The sequence below is a fragment of the Labrus bergylta genome, chromosome 18, assembly GCF_963930695.1.
Source record: "Labrus bergylta chromosome 18, fLabBer1.1, whole genome shotgun sequence".
In the NCBI taxonomy this organism is placed as follows: Eukaryota; Metazoa; Chordata; class Actinopteri; order Labriformes; family Labridae; genus Labrus; species Labrus bergylta.
In genome coordinates, this window is record NC_089212.1 from 12,891,594 (window position 1) to 12,911,880 (window position 20,287).

The window sequence follows — 20,287 nt, forward strand, 5'->3', positions numbered from 1 at the left end:
GATTTCAAGTGTGCGGAATTTGCATTGGTTCCCTCCAGGTAAAAATATAGTTAGGTTGTTCGCTGACTCTAATTCTGCCCACAGGTGTGAGTGTGAATAGTTGTGTGTCTACATGTGATTGACTGGCAACCTTTCAAGGGAGTACCTGCCTCTTGCCCAGTGACAGCTGGGATGGGCTCCAGCCCCCCACAACCCAAACTGAATATATGGTGTACATAAAGGTAGGATAGATGTCACGCCTGCACTGATGTTTCCTTTTAAACCTGCTTTTGAGTGTTCCTACTAAGTAATTTACTGGGGTTTGATTCAACATTTCACCTAAAACTTCACTTGAGGCACAGTGCTTACTTCTCTGTTAGAAACAACAGAAAAGTCACGTGCAAAAGATTTCACAATATTAGATGAGGAAGAGCTCTCTGTTGATGACAATACAAACACATGTGATCCGTCATCTGTCTGCCAACAGACCATAAACATAACAAGGAGCAGACAGAATTCACTACATCTGGCACGCTTCTCATCCACTCTTTATGTAAAGATCACACCTGAGCTGGTGCACTCAGCAAAGTTACTCTTAGCAAACAAGGATATGCTCATAATCTAATAATATGAACAAACCAACCATGGGAAGATAGACGGTGTTTGTGATAATATGATAACAGTCATGGTGTCACATGCAAAAGATAACACAATAGTGGATGAGAAAACACTACAGTGAGATAGTTTGACTCTTTCATTCATATAAGTGAAAAACATTTTTCTTTACTGATGAAAATAATAAGGCAGATGATATGTTACATCTCACTGGTTTAGATTGGGATTCATTTCCATACCCGTATCTAAAACTGTATCTGATTTTAAATCTGATGACTGATGACTGATACAATACTAACACATGCAACACTCAGCTAGCAGACCATAAAACAAAACAAGGAGCAGCCAGAATTCATCACATCTGACATTGTTCTCATCCACCTTCCATAAGCAGATCAGAATTACCTTCAGTAAACGAAGGTGTAATCATAAACTGATAATGTTAGATAAACATGAGGAGATAGAAGGTGTTCTTATATGATAACATCGGTCTTTAAAAGCCCTCCATGCTGGCCCACAAGGAGACACTTGGTAGGAAAAGTGTTACAAGATGCTGCCATTTCTTCTGCTGCTGCTTCTTTCAGCCCTCACTCCAGCTTCAGCCTGGATTGCAAGTGACCACTTATTTCTCCTGAATATGCTGCTATCTGTCATTTATTATGTTATCAGTGTTGTTGTTTCTGTTATTTCAGCCTGTGGAGGACTGGGAGTCTGGCAATGTGACAACATCAGTGGGTGAGTCTGGTCAGTGCCTTTGTCATGTGTATTTGCCTGAGACCATCTTCCCTGTAGACCGGGTTCAGCATATGCAACAAGTCAGCAAGGATCTGATCCTGGAAGTGGACATTCAACTGAACAAGGTGCAGTCGGGCCTATTGGGATGAGTGTTTGCCAGTATTTATGCATTAAAGCACCCATTTAATAATTTTTTTTCCGGCTGAGTCATGTTTTTTTTTCATTCAGATTGAGGGCTACCAGGGTAAGCTGGAGGTCTATCTAAAGGAACTGGCGGCCCTGAGCTTACGAGTGGCCATGTTGGAGAGCAGTGCTGACAATTACATCAAACTGGACTTTGAGATGCTCAGGATCGAGCTCAGAGAGTTCGAGGCTCTGGTGTCTCAACTCAAAGAGTCCCTAAACTCCTCCTCGCCCATGTTCGACAGCCTGTACACTGAGGTGATAATGATATATTATATGGATATTATAATAATAACATAATAGTTTTTTAATCTAATGTATGTGTTTGATCCCAGATCCGCAACATGACCCTTATTGTGAACCAACTGGAGACATACGACAAGAGCAACCTGCAGGTGATCCGCATTGAGTTTGCTAAACTGCAGAAGAAGCTAGAGGAGTGCCAGAAGGAGCAGGAGTACATCGAGCCGGATATTGGTAAGACAACAAGAAAGAAGGGGATAAATGGTTTTAAAAAAGGTAACTTTTCCTGCTGATATTAATATTTTCCTTTTTTCCCCAGGCAACTGCAATCATACAGGAATCCTGAGCATCAGCAAGCCATTGGTGGTCCAACTGAATGCTCATTTGAGCCCGGGATACCAATATGGTGGCTGGGGAAAAGACTCCAAACCAGTTAGAGGCACTGAGTCAATGTACTGGTACGGTGCTTATAGCGGCCCCTATGTGCACGACTTCTATCAGTATGCTGACTATGAAAAGCTGCTTCTCAGGTCTAATTCCAAATACCATGACTTAGCATGGTCAGGTTTTGGTAACAATTACATAGTTCGTGGTAACACCATGTATTATCAAATCAACAATCCTTTCAGCATGGGCAAACTAAATCTGACCAGTTCTGCAAAAGACTACCGCGTGATTCCATCGGCAAGTCAAAGGTTCTCGTACAGTTACTCAGACAATCAGAACCTGGATTTTGCAGCTGATGAAACAGGATTGTGGGTAATGTATGCCTCTGAGGAGAGCAAAGGTAAAATAGTCCTAGCTAAAATTGATGAGAAATCGTTTGGCATCGAGGATGTGATAAGCACTGGTGTGTACAAGCAAAGGGCTGGTAATGCTTTCATGGCCTGTGGAGTCATGTATGTCACCAGGCCAGTGGATGTGACCACAGAAGAGATCTTCTACGCCTTTGACAGTAAGACCAGGGAGGAGAAAAACCTGAGCATTCGCTTCCCCAAGTTCCAGGAGAAATACTTCAACCTGGACTACAATCCCACTGATCAGAAGCTCTACATGTACAACAACGGCTACTATGTGTCCTACAATGTGAGGTTCAATAAAGATTAAGTCCTTTTGTCTTTGTGATCCATCGTTTTGTGATTAACACGATTGATCTGTTTTGAATCACGCTGCCCCGGGAGATCTATATATCTACCAAAATCTTTTCTTGAATAAAATCAAACTGAAGCATTCAAAATGTGTGAAGTGATTGAAGTTTTTATTCCCAGATGGTGAAATAAAAGATGATTATCATAATCCAACTAATAGCCATAGCAAATGAAAATTAAAAGCAGTGTAAAGAAGAACCTACAATCAAATATCATGCTTCATAAAATTAAATGCCCCTTATTTTTTTGCCCCTTAGTCAAATTGTTTATTCCAGGAAACCCAGAATGCTCAAGATGTGCTCATGAAATCTCTCAGTGAGTCTTTGAGTTCACTCCAGGCCACATGTTGGACATCAGCATAGTAAAAGTTGGTTAAATCATGCTAATCAAGTATCACATAGGAGGTGAAGTCTGTAACATGAGACAAAGTAACGGTATAATCATAAAGAGTGTATAGAATTCAGGAATTAAAGTACACTTCACACAGAAACACTGAGGTACATGTGCCTAAGTTGGGTTTTTTACCCAAAACATTGTTTCTGTAAATATTCACTGTGTTGATCTCTTACTAATCAGAATGGTAACTATGGAGGGGTGTTGGTGGTGCAGTGGTGCAGTGGTTAGTGCGCGCGCCCCATGTATTGAGGCTGTAGTTCTCCAAGCGGGCAGCCCAGGTTCCTTTCCCGCATGTCATTCCCTACTCTCTCTCTTTCCGACTCTATCCACTGTCCTGTCTCTCGAATAAAGGCACAAAAAAAACCCCAAAAAATGGTCTAACCAAATCATATGGAAACAAAATGTTCATGTTTTTTTCAAATGATTTGTCCCAATAATTTAGTCAGAATTTTGCAGATAGCATTGATTATTTACATGCTGAAGTTTGGTTAATAAAGAAATAACCAGAACTTCATAACCCTGCTGCGGTGACATGTCTGCACTGGTCTCAAGCACGTAAATAGTTACTGTACGACTGTTGAATGGTGTCACATGTTTAATTTTTGCAAGTAAGAGTGTTGAAACCCACAAACCATAGGAGCAATCTCATCAGAGAGTCAACAGACATCCTCAGCAGAGACACAATGCACATAAACTGCTGCATCTTTCTTTGCCATTCTGAGCCCTGCACTGGCCTGGCTCGTAAGTCCAGAAGATAAATGTCCTTGTTATGAACTGTTCTGAATTTTACTTATACTCTTATTGTGACAAACTCCTTCAGAGATCCACCTTTACATACCACACTTCACCACAAGGCTACTTAGGCACAGGGAATAACTTAATGATTCAAGGTAACAGTATTTATTTACCAGGCTGCTGATCCTTCCAGAATGTCCAAATTAAATTTGACCTCATCTGTTTTTAGTTACATGGAAGTCACAAAAGAACATAAAAAAATGATATGATTGATGATTTTTCAGCAGATGAAAAAGGATTGTGGGTAATGTATGCCACAACAGACGCCAAGGGTAAAATCTTTGTTCTAAAATCGATCAGAAATCATTCATGGATGAATAGAGCACCAGTACTTACAAGCTGGGAAAGCCTTTACTGTTTGTGTGGTAATGTTTTCCACCAGGCCTGGAGATTTGAAGACTGAGGAGATCTGTTACTGCTATGACACCAAGACAGGTGAGGAGTACAGCCATAGTTATTATGTGTCCCATAATGTGAGGTTTAGAACACAGGCCATCAAGAGTGATGGCCTGTGTTCTTCAATCTGCTGTATTATGCAATTAATATTGGGCATTCAAATTAGTGTCCACTGGTTTCAATTAAAATGTCAGAATGTCATGTAAAAATGAATTGTACCCCTCCCTTCCTGCTTTTTGGATAAGGTTTCAGCAGCTGATACATCTCAGTCCCTCCCCCTCTTCCTCTCCTTCCATCCTGCCTCCCTCCTCTGTAAGCCGGCCCTCCCTTGGGAGGGAGCGACTCTCCTTTGTGCTGTGGTTGGAGCCTGGCTCCATCTGGTACTGAGCACCAAGAACCAGCAGATTATAAATCCTGAGCAGGGTTTCTCTCTATTCATAAAAGAACGGAGACATCAAGCCTAAACTGCAGACTGTAATTTATAAATGTAATCATTTTCCTATGGGATTTGGTTGTAGTAAACACTAATCACGAACACTAAACACCAGCACTAAATAGATTGTAATCCATTTAGGGAGTCAAACTCAGGGTTAAAAGTGGTCTTGAGTCAGTACGCACAAAAACAGTACTGTCTCTTTAAATCGGTCAGCATCTGTCAGAATGAGAGGGAGGGGGGGGGGGGGAGAGTGCGCGCCTTGTGTGAAATGGTACCCTGAAGTGACATCACGCTCAGCCAATCAGCAGCCTTGCCTGAGCTCTTTCCCCCTCCTCTGCTCCTGAGAGGAGTGTGTTGAGTCCTGCTGAAGACACGGGTACTGCTGCTGCTGATGATGAAGATGATGCTGGTGTAGCTGTTATAGCTGCGAGGTGTGGAGGGGCATGATCGCACCAAATCAGGTACAGTGTGATTTGCATTCCTTTATTTAACACTGTGTCATGCTATGTCAGTCGTTATGGGAATGCATGTTTGGAAGGTGATGGATGGTGCTGGAGGAGACTGAAGATGGCTTTGTGTGTTTCATAACACCCCCTTGGAGGATGTAGCCTCCATGACTGTAACCAGGATGAGGGTGTGTATGTGTGTGATGTTTGTTTTACAGCCACATTCAGGGAAAAAAAAAACAAAAAAAAAATCTGCATTATATTTGACATCTGTTTATTGTATTGTATTTGCTTGTTAGCATTAGCCTCATTTGCCCTACTGGTGATATATTTGTTAAATCTGACAAATATTAATTCATAATTCTAGTGATGTTAAATATACATGACAGCAAAGAATGTATTTAGCATTTGGAAAATAATCCATTTCATGTGATTTTTGGCTTATGTGGGTCGATTTTTATGCAGCCACTTTGTAAGATTAAAAAAAAAACATGTGCTTGTAGCATATGGAACTAGGAATGTGAAGCACGGTTTGGAGGCTCACATATTCTGTAGTGTCACATTAAAAATGTTAACCAGATGTACCAGAGACACACGGCAATGTTCCTCAGTGCTCTGAGTCACCGCCCTGTCATTTTTGTACGTTTGCATTTTGTGCTTCTTTCCATTCATTAGAAATAGTGGGCTCAAGCTTGTACTCACTTCCTGTGCTGGTCTGGAGGTTAACTCTTTGTTTCCACTGCTTTGCTCAGATGATCATGCTAGGCTGCACAGACCTGAGCCTTGGAGTTGCTGCAGGTGGACACTTACAGAGCCCAGGGACAACATACAGAGATGTGTCCTTTTGATGAGAAGACCAAAGTGCAAAGGTAAGGCACGAGCGAGACTGCTATGGTCTTAAAATACTCTTCATGAGTCAGACAGAAGCCGTATGATTCACTTACTGCAGCTTAAGATTTAGTTTCTGTTTCTCATCTCTTGCTGTGTCTGAATTTAGTCCTGCTGAATCAACAGTGTCTTGTTTTCTTTCCTGCTGTGCTCAGGCCCATCCGGTCCCTGAAGGGTCCGAAACAAGGCAGCAATGGCAAAGAGGGATTACCTGGTGGAGGCGGCCAAGCAGATCCGCATGGCCCTGGACAGCGAGGTCAACGAGGACTATGAGGCGGCTTTCAGTTACTATAAGAATGGGGTGGACCTGCTGCTGAATGGGGTTCAGTGTAAGTGGACAATACGCATGTCTTTTAAAGCTTGTGATTCTGTAAATGGGGTGATCTGAAGAGGCGTGTTTGCACAAGACATGTGATGGGAAACATATGAACGAGAATAAAAACAGGAAGTCCCATAACACTCACTTTAGTCATTTGTTAGCTGGTGTTTAAATAGTGTATTGTCTGTTACATTATCACGCACCTACTGTGTTTTTTTTAATTTCTTTTTATTGCTGTCTGATAGAGTTGAATGTTTTTTCAGTGGACCCAAACAAGGAACGTCGAGAGGCAGTGAAGAGGAAAACAACCCAGTATCTGAAAAGAGCCGAAGAAATCTTCATCACACATCTGCAGGACAACCTCGGCAAGGGAAGCTCTTATTTAGGAGTAAGACAATCATCCTTTTCAATTACTAACACAAAAGTAGATCTTGATTGTTGCCTAGAAATACCTCTGAGTTGTTATTAATGGTTATAAAATTAGGGCATTTTGACGCATTTTTGGAGTTTACATGTCTGATATTGGATAAGTGAGATTAATTAATGAATAAATGAAGTATTAAGCGGCTGTTTATCTCAAGCTAAACCCTTGGGAAAATGTGGAAAATGTGGAAAAGTAGCATTTCTTGCTTGCGTCATTGTATGTCACTGATATCGTCTGTGCCTGTCATCTCCAGGGTTACAGCAGTCTGAGGTTCCGTCCAATCAGACACTTGAGTTCGCCTGTGGAGGACCTAGAGATGTGTAAGGTGGTTGGAGTGACTGATAAGGTAAGAATGAATGTTTAAGAACTCCTAACACTGCATTTAGGAATCTGTTCTGGCTTTTTGTCCGAACTTCCTAGTTGTATCCCGATGGTTGTCTGAGGGTGTTATTCTTCTTTCCAAAGGTCCTGATCGTCCAAAGTATGGTCAATAAGGAGACATTTGTTGTAAAGGTCAGTATTCACTTTTCTTCCAAGGATACAGAAAAATCAGTAGGAAGATCCAGCGAATAACGGTTTGGCATTGCGCTGTGATAAATGGAAGCTCTTGTGAGTAACTCTCAGCTTGTGTTCATTCTTGCGGCCCCATGTTGACTCAGCGCTACCTCTTTAATTTTCGTCTAAATGTGTATAAAGCTTCTTTTTCTTTTAACAAAAAATCTCATCGTGCTTATTTTAAGAGTTGTCACTCACTGAGACTCTTTGTTGTAAAAATGGAAAATGACTGTTTCTGCAGCGTGCTGTTTATCAATTTATCTGACACCTACCCCGCAGCAGCAGGTTGTAAGGCATTAAAATCACTGTATAGAAAATGACTTAATTATTCCTGATGATCTTGTTTGCTTATGTTGGCACCAACAATAATTTAAGTACCTGCTTAAATCTCATCCCAGACGCTTTAAACCGCCTGTTTTAAAGACAGGTTCATGCTCAAAATCTAACTACTGAAATCTGATACGTTTTTTACGGTTGCCTTCTGGCAGTGAGCCTGTCCTTGTATTGTGTGGCAGACTGGTCCATGGGAGCTCTCTGTATCCTGTCTCCCTGAGTATCACCCAGCATTGATCTGCCTGACAGCTCTCACACTTTTAGCCAGTGCAAGTCGACTCAAATTTCACTGACCAGAGACCATAACAGATAGGCCAGGATCTTTAAAGAGACAGTACATGAAATAATAGGCCTATATGTTTTTTTCTGCTTTTAAAGCATGAGTGACACTGTTTTCCTTTTGCATTCATGCATATTCCCTCTTTTAAAGAAAGATCAGTCATCAATGTGTATTTGTTGTTTCAGAGTCTGGTAAAGTCGAGCTGGGAGAGCAGGGACCAGCCAACCATCATTCCTCAGGGGGTGCCCTACATGGTGAAGTTGCTGAGATATTATGTCAGCGAGGATGCTGTGTACCTGCATCTGGAGCATATCAAAGGTGAGTTTTGAATATCAGCTCTGTTAGTTCTGCTGGGACAGTGGTGAGGCTTTAAGACACCTCTAAATACAGTAAATACAGTTTATTATAAGCTGTGAGCCAAGTTTTGCCTTTAGCATCAGAAACAATTAAAAGCATCATTGCGCCAATGTCATGATCCAGTGCTTCTTACCTTATCATCCTAGGCGGGAGGCTTTTCTCCAAGCTGCACAAACTAAGGAACGAGAGAGCCAAGGAGCATCCTGAATGTTTCACTTCCGGGCAGCCTAGCATCAAGATGAAGACCAGTTACACCTCGCCAACGATCAGCGCAGACTACCAGCACAACACAAGCGGGAGCACGGAAGGAAAACCGAGGGATGAGAGTGGGGATGCGGACTTCCCCACTTCATGGGACGAGACTCAGCAGCGTCTGGAGAGCTGCGGGACTCACTCCTACATCGAGGAGACGGGCTGTTTGCAGAACAAACGCTCCGCAGCTTCATTTTATACCAAGCTCGAACGGCTGACATTGCATTCTGGCCCCACGAAAACACGGGTCAACACCCGCATCCATCCACCAGCTCCCAGTTTGTGTTTGCACTCCAGTGAAACTCAGGAACAGCCCGCTCTCCCACTGTCTTGTGCTCGTGTCAGCCAGGCCCTCGATGTGATGTCAGGACTGCACGCAAAGAACGCTGGGATGGGGCTGACGGAGTGCAGCTCTGAGTTTGAAGTGGCTTGGAAAACTGCAGATGCAGCACAAAACTGTGAGAAAAACAACCCCTATGCAGTGACCGACAGTCATTCACACAGCACACAAGGACCAACTTCACCTCGTACCAGTCAGACCTCATTTGTAAAAGCAGGATCTCCGAACAGTGAATATAATGGTTTGAGTTCCTCCCCTGCCATTTTGCATCTTCCTCTCCATTGCCAAACTCAGATCCGGGGAAGGGCATCATGGGAAAACAATGCCTCTCTCCAAGGGTCTGTGTTGACTGGTAACTCCACAGATACAGTTTCAGAGTCAAAGCAGGACAGCAGCCCGACAAACGAGGAGAGAAATGGAATGGTAGTCATTAGGAGCACGGACAGAGCTGTGTTTTCTGAACATACAGACTCATGTATCTCTGTAGAGAGTTCCTGGACTCCCTCTGCCTCGCTCTGTCACAGCTTTGCAACAAAACAGGAGACATTTGCAGGGGTCCAACTTGCCCTCACAGGGGACAAGTACAAAGAGGAAACATGTTTAAGAGATGGCGTAGAAGAAGCCTGTGAATTGAGTCCAAAAGAAAAGGTAGCGCCTGCAAAGGAGAGATCGTTTATGAGCTGGTTCTCCTCCGGCACTCTTGAAGCCCCGCCCAGTAACAAGTCAGTGGATACGGATGTTCTCGTTAAATCGGAGGGATCAGAGTGTCAGGGGGAAGACCAGATCATCGAGGTGGATGGATGGTGCCACCTGCCGCGATTCCCCGTCATGCCCTCAAGGTCTGCAGATAAAGCTGTGCCGACCTGCTGGGGGCTTCCCGAGGCAGAGGTGCGTGTCTGGGGCGCTCAGATCCTACTGGCCCTGGAGAGTCTGCATCAGCAAGGCATCCTATGTCGGGATCTCAACCCAAGGAATGTTCTGCTTACCAGCAATGGTGAGTTCATCAAATGTCCTCTTAAAACTTCATGTGTGATACAGCGGTCTGCCGATGCCTCAAGTGGAAATGTATGCACTTCATATTTATTCTGTTCTCCTGTGATAACTGTAACCTGTGTCATTTCTGGTTGTGCTTGAGACCGTAACTTAATTATCTTGTACTGCAAGAGTTGCAAAAGCAATTAAAAAAAAATAGGCTTAACTTGCTTGTTTATGGGAAATGTCAGCATGGTGTGATGGGGTTCGGCTCTGTGGTTTTGTCACGGTGACCGGCCTACTGTTTCGCTTTCCAGATTGCCAGAAAGATTATGAGATAATGAGATAAATGAATCCGCTATATGGGGAAAAACACCTTTATTTTCTCAGGAATAACAAGAAAAACAATCTCAAGAAACCAGCTGAAATGAACTAGGTATCAGGGGAAACCAGCAGATAACGAGAGATGAGTCAAGATCTGGAGAAAACTCGTCATCTCAGGAAAATGGTGTAAATAAATGTAGGACTGCATGTCCCCATCTGAAGATGTTAGACTTTGATCAAACATAATGTGTTCTGCAGGAAAGGTGTGTTTGACTTTTTTCGGCCAGTGGAGTGAAGTTCAGTCAGAGATTTGCTCCAAAGCCATGGACCAGATGTACTGTGCTCCAGGTAAGAAACATTCATTGCTGCAGACTGAAAGCAATGGGTCATTGGTGTAATGCGCCACCTAGTGGAAAGATTTAGATGGTACACTTAGGCTACGCAAACTAGGCAGTACAGCACTTTGTATGAGGGTTATTTTTTCAGATATTGTTTTTCATGAATGCAACTAAACCGGGATCATTAATTGTTGACAGAGATTGGTGGTGTATCCAGGGTAACAGAAGCCTGTGATTGGTGGAGTCTGGGGGCTTTGTTGTTTGAACTTCTAACAGGAATGGTGAGCAAAGTCTTTATAAGCATGTTCAGTGCTGAATAATTAAGTCTGCAGCGTTCTCATTGCACATCATTCATGCAAAACTACATTACTAGGTCAATGTTGTCTCTGCTCACTGTGTCTCCAGCCACTCTGGCAGCTCCACCCAGCAGGAATCCACTCCCACACCCAACTGCTCATCCCAGACCACCTGAGCACTGCAGCTGCGTCTCTGCTCACTGAGGTCAGATTTTAGGCTTGAAACACCCTCAAGGATTCTGTTCTCTTCTATATAAAGCACTCAGCAACATTCACTTTTAATACTCTGAATTGATCTAACATTATCTCTCCACCCTCGATTACTCTGCTCCACAGTTGCTTCAGTTCGATGCTGGCTATCGTTTGGGTTCTGGAGGTGGAGGCGTCAGTGACATCAAGTGTCATCCCTTCTTCAGCGCTGTCTCCTGGAAAGCTCTGAGCTGCTAGCAGGAGCAGCTGCAGCTCTTCTGATCCCCTCGTCCTGCTTGACGATTGGGGTTAAATGGAATCAAATCATAATGAGGCCGAATGGGGGCAGAGCCAGACCCCTGTTCTCCTTTGACTTTTGTGCTTACACAAGAAGAAAAAAAAAACTAGAACTAATCGGACCAACCATGTTTAACTTCCGAATATTATGAAGAACAAAAAAATTCTCACTTTTGTTGTATCCATGAATATCACCTCCTTTATTCCCCAGCATGAAAACTGAAACCAACTCAAAGTTGATTCTGATATTTACAAATATTTGGACTGACTCCAAATGTCGTCCATAAACACAGAAATGAGGCAATAAATGATAACCTCTTCTCTACACCCGGTATTCCAGTAGTACTTTGTCTCCATGTTTGATCTGATCTGGAGTTTTTGAGCAAGCAGCATCAGCACATCAGCATAACTTACAAAGTACCCTTCAGAAGAGGTGACTTCAGTTTTAATGTAGATATGCTTTCTAGCGTCTTGATGTGTTTTCATCAGTTGTCAGAGATCCAAACTCCAGCTCACTGACATGACTGTTCCTCTTCATCCATCCTACATTGGTATCTGCTCTTCAGAGAAAGTTTCATGACATCCTAACACTGTTAGTGCTTTTATAAGAGCTTATAAACACCTTAACCACTAATATTCCACATTGTACACACACAAGATCAGTAAAAACCTAAATATTTAAGGGGAGAAACAGCTGATTCAATTCAGACGTACTTCATTAAATCCATTTAATATCACCCTAGTACTATTTAATATGTTTTAAACTGATTCTTTATGCCATAAATCTGCATCACAGGTGAATGAAAACTGTCCAGTGTTAATATGAGAGCACACAACAAAACATAAACTGACAGTCATGTAATGCAGCTTTTATTGTTTAAAACTCTCTTTTTTTTTTCTTAAATAGTCTTTCTTACACAGCATATAGAGAATTATCCTCACTTTTGAAAAACAGGTGACATTAATTCATAGAGGGTTTCTTGACTTTGGACATTTGAGAACATAGTGGGTCTTGGTTTATGGCTGCATATGTGCTCATTGTTCTTCTTTCAACCAAAATAATCAAATGATACTTATGCAGTCCATCTGTTTGTCTTCCATTTTATACAATATTTTTCATTCATATGTAGAAAATGACACATGGTGCATGAGTTAAAGAATATCTTCTTTTTGATCTAGAGACCAGCACCACAGAAACCCCTGACCCCAAACATCTCCCCACATCAGAACTAAACCTTTCAGCACCACCAGCCTTACAAATGTCCCCAAATGTTTCTTCTACTTAACCAAAACAACAATACATCAACTGCAGTGACGGGTAATGTTCATCGGGTGGAAACGGCAACTGTTTGTGTAGGGGTCGTTTGTCTGGGTGGGCCTGGAGCTCACAGCGGCTCACATGTCAAGAAGCAGCACCCGTGGGTCCTCCACTACTGACTTGATCTTGCGCAGGAAAGTGACGGCCTCTCTACCATCAATGAGACGATGGTCGTATGTCAGGGCAACATACATCATGGGACGGATCTCCACCTGAGCACAAAAAAAATAATGAGAAAAAACTTCTAATGCTTTGAAAAAATAAATACTTGTTCTAGCTAAAGAAAAACATGTTTTCAAAAAACAACAATACCAAAGGTTGAGATGATATTCATCTATTCTTCAAATCTCTGTATCACAGATTATCATTCAATATTTGTAAGAGTGTAAACATTTAAAAAGACAGCTTCACACTGGTCAGAATGGGAATTTTAGGCCAAGCATAAGACCTAGGCTACTTTATTATTATAGTTTATTCAGAAGTATACATATATATATATACACACACACACATATATTCAGAAATATTGAGAAATGTCCTTTAAAAAAAACACAAGAAACTACTGAATTTTGACGAAGTAAAGAACTAGCATTCAACATTTGAATTTGACTGCTGGCTCTCATTGGTTGTAGATTACAACTGATGATTGAAAAATGTACGTTTGGGATTTTTCACTGGTTAAAAAAAAAAAAAAACTTAAATTCACTCTTTTACCTGCCCTAGAAATCACTTATTCATTTAACCTCCATTCTCTGTACATACACAAAGCTTTCTAAATACTTTATTAAATGTTTCCTGTGTAACACCGAGGAAACCTACCTTGCCACCAATTGCAACCGGCCGGTCAAAGATGCCATGCATGCCTAAGATAGCAGACTGTGGTGGATTGATAATCGGTGTGCCAAACATGGACCCGAACACGCCGCCGTTACTGATTGTAAAGGTTCCTCCATCCATGTCCTCCACGGCCAGCTCATTCTTACGAGCCTGCATACAATACATTCAGAATTACAGCCGATCTCATAATGTGGAGGTCTTAAGAGCACGAGAATCAAACACAACTACAACAAACACACATCTTCTAACTTCAATCAAATATTACCTTTTCTCCCAACAAGTTGATGGCCTTCTCGATGTCAGTAAAATTCATTCCCTCTACGCTTCGGATTACAGGAACCACCAGACCCTGAGAGAAAAAATATGTTACTCAATTTTCTGCCCTTTACATTAAGAGACAAGTGGAGCCTCAAGCACTTAACTTAACGTTAGGATGTGATGCACTTGTCTTACCTTTGGCGTGGCCACAGCTACACTTATGTCCACATAGTCCCTGTACACAATCTCTTTGCTGGTGTCATCAATAACTGAAAACAATAAAAAAAAAAAAAAAAATGTGTAAACAGATTAAGTCAAACAAAAACAAAAAAATGGCAGATAAAGTTAAAATACAGATTAACCTGTGAACCACCACTACATTTGCATTCTACATTTCCTGTTCACGTGACATTTCTTATAACGTGCAAGTGAAAAGCCATGGAGGGTGAAACCCACAGAAAATTTCAATTTCTTTGCCAGCAAACAGAGCCCCCCTACCCCCATTAACTGTGGTCTGTCTAAATAGGTCGGGTGTTCTGAAAGGCAGTAAATAAGTTAGTGTTGGTTTCGAGGTTTTGGAATGGAATAGTAAGGCCTGAGATCATTTTCTTTAACCACACAAACACACACACACAAGTCTGCAGAGGCTTGACAAAACCAAACGTGCAAAGACAGAGTCAAAACAGAAACCACAAAGACAGATTTCTTGATCTTTCAAGGTTGAACTTATACCGGCATTGACTGCAGGTTGGTCAGCCAGAGCGTAGGCAGCAGCCTTCACAAACGCGGACATGAAGCCCAATTTGATGTTGTGCTTCTTCAGGAAGGCGTCTTTGTACGTCTTCCTCATCTCTGTGATGTTGCTGCAGGGAAAGAGAACAAAATAAGATAAATGAGCTTCAATTGTCTAAAAAGAGCAACACACAGGGTTTAAGACAATCTAAAATGTGATTTGATGGCAGTAAGAAAATCGTTAGACACTGAAGGCTTTTACAAATAACACTTCTTGAAAAATAAATAATAAAACATGAACTTTATCTATTTATTTTTTAGGAGTCTGTATCAATGAATCTGAACCTTTTTTTACACACATTCAATACTGTTTTTAGGTTTAAATTTTTGATGCTGTTAGTTCAGGAAACAGAGCAGAAATGTAAAAATTATGTTAATTAAAAATGTATTCTCTTGTATAATCAAACAGATTATAAACAGAAATAAAGATACAGAAAACTCTTAAATAAGTTTAACAAATATTCTAATCATGTAAAAATAAATAATAGACACAAATATTAAATAATTTCAAAGAACCAAAAATGTCATTTTTTTATGGCAATGAAACATTGCTGTTACATATTGGGGGGAATGTAAGCTATTGAAATTTTCCTGGTAATCGTTTCATCATTGCTCATTTTTCTCTTGTATCTCTCTTTTTAATTGTTTGTTTTCCTGTCTCTAACCCTGTTGAAGCTCTTGGGTTTCTCCGCTAACAAAATTAGCCCCTCCCAAGACACAGACTCTCCGAGAAAGGAGAGAAGAAGCGATAAAAATCTTCACTTTCTAGAGCCTGTAAATCTTATTGGGCTGTCATAAAAGCCCATATCGGTTGAGGCTGCTCTTCCACTCAGTGCGCAGGTCTCTGTGGGCCCCTGCAGATGCTCCAGCCTCCTGCTCTGACTCGCTCCTTCGGCTCCAGATGAGCCCTAGCCTGGGAAGTCTTCCTCCAGACCGTCAATGTCAATCTAATTAGGATACATAGAAAACCCTGAATAGCTGAAAGCTGACACCACAGATTTGCGGGGAAAAAGAAATCCTCAAAGTGTCCTCTTCAGCACAGGGGGCGAGTGGAGACAATAACATTTCCTTGTAAATTAATAAAACCCGTTTTACCAATTCTTATCTTCGTTTTAGATGGCATTACCACCAAATATTTACATTCCAGTGTTTAAGAGGATATTGGGTTTCAGAAAGCTTTTCCTATTTGGCTGATCCAATCTATAACCAAGTGTTGTTTTGGCTTTTAACACAGCTGTACATTCAGTGTGCATCCTGTTTAGTACTGCAGAGGAAAAAAAAGACAAAAATATTTTAACCACTTTGATTTCTTTGCTCTAATAAAGCCTGTCTCTTTCCCTCAGTTTATTCTATTTGTGTATATTGCCGTCACTAAAAACATCTATCAAGTAAAATAGCAATGAGGGCTTAATAAAGTAGATCATCTAATTTAGTATTTCCTACCTCATGTCGACCTCATTAAACGTAGTCAACATAGCACAGGTGTTTTGGGCTTCCTTCAGTCTTTGAGCAATTCTCAGTCTCATGCGGTTCATCTTAACCTAAACTCGAGAAAGAAAGAAAGAGAAGAAGAAAAAAAACAAAAGAAGTATCAGTCATTAAACATGAAAGATCTTAAATCTAGCCCAACTCTTACAGACCATTTAATAAAAATGAAATGACTCTAGCCAAAATATTTTGGTGACATTTTGAGTTTTGCACTTTACCCTACTCTCTGTCCTGGCTCCTTTAGCCCCTGTCTCTGCTTGAACTGTTGCAGCAGCGGGAGCAGCAGTGGGCTTGATGGCTGAAACTAAGAGACAGACATAAAGAGGAAGTCAGTGTCTATGGACGACACTTTGTTAGTCACAGTCACTGCCTGCAGAGCGTTAACAATGATTAATCCTGTAAGCTAGAGGTCAAGAGCACAGATGTCAAGCAAAACACTTCTCACATGACACAGGCCTGCTGTCCCATTCGACTAACCTGGTTTGGTGTCCATAGCATGTGCTGGCACAGGTGGCACAGGGGGCATAGTGGTGGGAATGGGGCCCACAGCTGAGGGTGGAGGAGGGGGAGGTGGAGGAGCAGCAGCAGAAGGTGGTGGAGGGGCTGCAGCAGCAGGGGCCTCAGCTTTTGGAGCTGCTTTAGTGGCTGCAGCAACAGCTAAATGCACAGAGAAAAACTGTTATAAAACTGATTTTGAAGAATCATCTTCATGATGTTACTATCCAGTCTTTTTATGCAGGAATAATACAGTACTGCAGACCTCCTTTTCGAAGCTTAAAGAGCGGTGTTCCTCCCTCCACCTTCCCTCCATCAGGGACCAAAAGTTCCTCGATCACTCCAGCAGCAGGAGAAGGAACCTGCACTGATGTCTAAAGGTAGGGACAAGAATATACATGTCAAATTAATCAAAAGTTTAGTGGCGAAAGACAATTCTAAAAAGATCTTCTTGACAGGATGTATGTTGTTGTTTTCTGGAGTCAAACCACACACTGTAAATATTAATGGATGAAGCCTGAGTGATGTCAGCCATCTGTTAAGGCAGGGGGCTCCGGACATTCATGGTCAGCCGCCGCCATGCTGGAAATGCTGTCTCAGCCTAACTTTTAGTCAACCTAACGAGGGGCTTAGAACCAAAGCTGAGGCAGGGTTTAAGCCTCTTGAATAACCGTTACATCGCGCCCACCTGTCAGTCATGTCAGCTACGTGCCTAACTATGAATAAAATGTATCGTTTCAAAATCAAAACAGAGCCGTTTAAAAAATAATAATAATCACCCCCCATACAGTGTGTGCCAGTGATCACAATAACTAATCAGACCTATTTGTTTTTTTGTACCAGGCTGTAAACATGTTTATTTACGCTGTTAAAAACAGCTTCTTTGCCTGTAATGTGTTTGTGACTTCTGGTGTTCCAGCCTCAATCGGACACTCAAGGAACTGCAGGATTCTGCACTTCCTCATTGGCTTCATTTTTCAAGACTGAATGTTGCCGCTTGAGTCAAACTAATAAAAGGTAGACATTTATTTTAGTGTAAATGTAATTCAAAATCAAATGTCCAATGTTTTGGAAGCATTGTTTCAATTTAATATTAAAGCATGTTTGAAAAGGGAACAAAAGTAAAGTTTTGTCCTTTTACTATCTCTCACATCACTCAGCATCAGCAAACTGACTTTTTATGGATAAAGTGGAAACTGGAAACAGTCATGCCCAAATTATTTCATTAGTTTTACCCTGAAAACTTGATGGATTTCACTTCCTTAAAGGAAAGGTTGGTAATTTTCTAAAACTAACTTAAAATTGGTACCTCGTGGCAGACATCGGTCGAACTTTTTACATGCTTACAGTACAACAGCAACAGATGACCAATTGTCTTTTTTTCCTTTTTCAGAGCACATGAGTTATTAATTTCTGGCAGGACCTAAAGACAATTTCAACCAAAATCTTAAAAAGTGTTTCTGGAGAAAATTACCAGCCCTGCCTTTAAGCAAAATCAGACAATTAACAGAACGGCGTAATGACAATAACTTTGTTTTACCTTATCAGTCTCAATCTCGCACACCACCTCATCCTCAGAGACGCTGTCTCCAACCGCTGTAACAGGAGAATGATTTTAGCATCTGAGAACAAGTGGACTCTTTTTTTCTTGTTTGGGTGATATCTTAAACAGAATTAATTATAAAATGCTCAATAATACAAATTTACCTTTTTCCCACCTTACGTCCCCCTCTGAGACAGATTCTGCAAATGCAGGGGTCTTAACTGTGACAACTTCATTTCCTGGAGAACAAAGACAAGTTCAAGGAAATGCAATTTATTTCAATTTATTCACCAGTGGCTGGTAATTTCAAAAACTGTAGAAATGGAGAAAAACAGGCTCAAACATACTGCAGGCTACAGATGTCCTGAAGTACTGAATTTGGAAGACACTGGACCGGGGATCTGTTTTTCTGGAGAAAAATGAAATTCATAATTAATTATAAAATCCCCCCCAAAAAATATACATATGTGATCATCCGAAAGTGCTAATAAAAATGGAAATTCAGATTTAGATTTTGCATTTGGAAAGACAAAAGCTATATTGACTCAATAAAGACAGAGTGATTAAAAATATATTCATTACATTTAACAGTTTGCATAGCTATGATGCTTTTAGAACCAATGACAAGACTATCAATATCAGAAATAAAAAACACAGTGTCATAAGTGTACTTCATTTCTGACAGTGAAGATACATTAAGTGTTTGTTTACTTACACATGGTTGTTGAGAGTGACAGAATGGCTTACTGACAGAGCTGTAGGAAAATAAAATAGAGCAACATGTCATATATACGTTCCTTCAGTTGGGCAATCAAAACCAAGTTGAAATGCAGGACTTCGGGCTTGAACAGCAAACACACATACCTGCAGTGGCTCCACGAGCTAAGACATTGTTCCCCTAAAAAAAGAGAAAATGAGCAAAACAAAACTTCTGTTACTCCAAAAAATGTTATAATAATAATTCAAAATAAAAACTCTTAATTGTAATGCACAACCAAATGCATGACAAATACAATTTCTATAATACAAACCAAACCATCATAAGTTAACAATGTGTAACATTAATATAAAACATCAGACTGAGCTGTATAATACTTTACAGTACAGAAAGCTGCTGTCTGTCAGAAGTCACAATGTAGACAATGACCTTTGAAATAATCGATCAAATAATCTGACAAACAGGTTGACAGAGAGACACAGGAACATGACAAACAAATGCAATGCAGTCACTTTTTATTAGGAATGTGACACAAAAGCTTCATTATCTTATCTGATCTTAATGAAAGAAATCAATTAAGACAAAAAGACTTCACTAATATATTAAGTTGCTAACCTAGCTTAGCTTCTAATTCAGCAACAGAAAGTAACACCCTGAATAAAAACTAAAATCAACGTAACAGGATTTCCTCCATTGGACGTCCTTTCCATGAAACACCATAATATGACCTCAGCATGACAGCTACACGCACAAAGCTAACCTCACCGTCTGTTTAATACAGTGTGGCTAACATGCTTATGCTAACTTAAAAGACATTACTGAATAAGTTTACGTTACGTGACATGGACTGGATACTTTTTTTTTTTTTTTTTTTTTACATGCATGTCAAAATGACAGACTCGCTGGAAAAAGTTTGGCACTGATTGTAACTTCAAAAGGCTGCAGCAAAGACTCCTGGAGGAAAGTGTCAGACTGTCCTTGGCTTACAATGTTACGGCCTCTCCGTGGCCTGCAGCAGCTAGCAGGGTAAAGCTAACGCTAGCGCTTTAAAGAGTCTCTGAGGCTCTGGGAGACAAGCGAGGAGACTGTCGAGAGCGGGAGAAAAGCAGCATTTGTTTAGCTTGTTGCCTACCTGGCGGATGGCAGAGAGGGAACGGCCAAAATTCCGGGTGAGACACCGGGAATGGGATAGCATGGTGGCTGTGTGACAGCAGCCTGTCAGCGGAAGGGAATCTCTGGTCACAGCACGCGCAAGAAACGAGGAAGTAGTGTGGGATGAACCAAGTTGTCCAAGGGGGGGGG

General features: G+C 41.2%; 3 protein-coding genes across 5 annotated transcripts; 2 read left to right on the forward strand and 1 right to left on the reverse strand.

Annotated features, from left to right (window-relative positions):
* The first annotated feature begins 1,067 nt into the window (after positions 1 to 1,067).
* olfm4.2 (olfactomedin 4, tandem duplicate 2) lies at positions 1,068 to 2,992 on the forward strand. Its single transcript, XM_020630111.3, has 5 exons — positions 1,068 to 1,204; positions 1,287 to 1,454; positions 1,558 to 1,770; positions 1,848 to 1,989; positions 2,075 to 2,992. Exons 1-5 carry the CDS (start codon positions 1,145 to 1,147, stop codon positions 2,860 to 2,862), a joined length of 1,371 nt encoding a protein of 456 aa, XP_020485767.1. The 5' UTR covers positions 1,068 to 1,144; the 3' UTR covers positions 2,863 to 2,992.
* Positions 2,993 to 5,248: 2,256 nt separating this feature from the next.
* rps6kl1 (ribosomal protein S6 kinase-like 1) lies at positions 5,249 to 11,861 on the forward strand. Of its 3 annotated transcripts, XM_020629988.2 has the most exons (12): positions 5,249 to 5,387; positions 6,125 to 6,241; positions 6,416 to 6,589; positions 6,843 to 6,967; positions 7,257 to 7,349; positions 7,469 to 7,516; positions 8,357 to 8,489; positions 8,675 to 10,114; positions 10,675 to 10,764; positions 10,953 to 11,035; positions 11,160 to 11,255; positions 11,387 to 11,861. In XM_020629988.2, the coding sequence occupies exons 3-12, from the start codon at positions 6,454 to 6,456 to the stop codon at positions 11,495 to 11,497; spliced, it is 2,355 nt and encodes a 784-aa protein (XP_020485644.2). In that variant the 5' UTR covers positions 5,249 to 5,387; positions 6,125 to 6,241; positions 6,416 to 6,453; the 3' UTR covers positions 11,498 to 11,861. The 3 variants fall into 3 exon arrangements, with proteins under 3 accessions (XP_020485644.2, XP_065822317.1, XP_020485645.2); XM_065966245.1 differs by lacking the exon at positions 10,675 to 10,764; XM_020629989.2 differs by lacking the exons at positions 5,249 to 5,387; positions 6,125 to 6,241 and having other exon boundaries at positions 6,449 to 6,589; positions 6,825 to 6,967.
* A 528-nt stretch (positions 11,862 to 12,389) lies between these two features.
* On the reverse strand, positions 12,390 to 20,258 carry dlst (dihydrolipoamide S-succinyltransferase). Its single transcript, XM_020629991.3, has 15 exons — positions 20,118 to 20,258; positions 19,132 to 19,165; positions 18,983 to 19,022; positions 18,615 to 18,676; positions 18,432 to 18,506; positions 18,265 to 18,320; positions 16,990 to 17,098; positions 16,707 to 16,886; positions 16,448 to 16,533; positions 16,185 to 16,282; positions 14,682 to 14,812; positions 14,145 to 14,218; positions 13,957 to 14,040; positions 13,674 to 13,841; positions 12,390 to 13,066 (listed from the first exon to the last, which is right to left on the reverse strand). The coding sequence occupies exons 1-15, from the start codon at positions 20,178 to 20,180 to the stop codon at positions 12,932 to 12,934; spliced, it is 1,395 nt and encodes a 464-aa protein (XP_020485647.1). The 5' UTR covers positions 20,181 to 20,258; the 3' UTR covers positions 12,390 to 12,931.
* Positions 20,259 to 20,287: the final 29 nt, after the last annotated feature.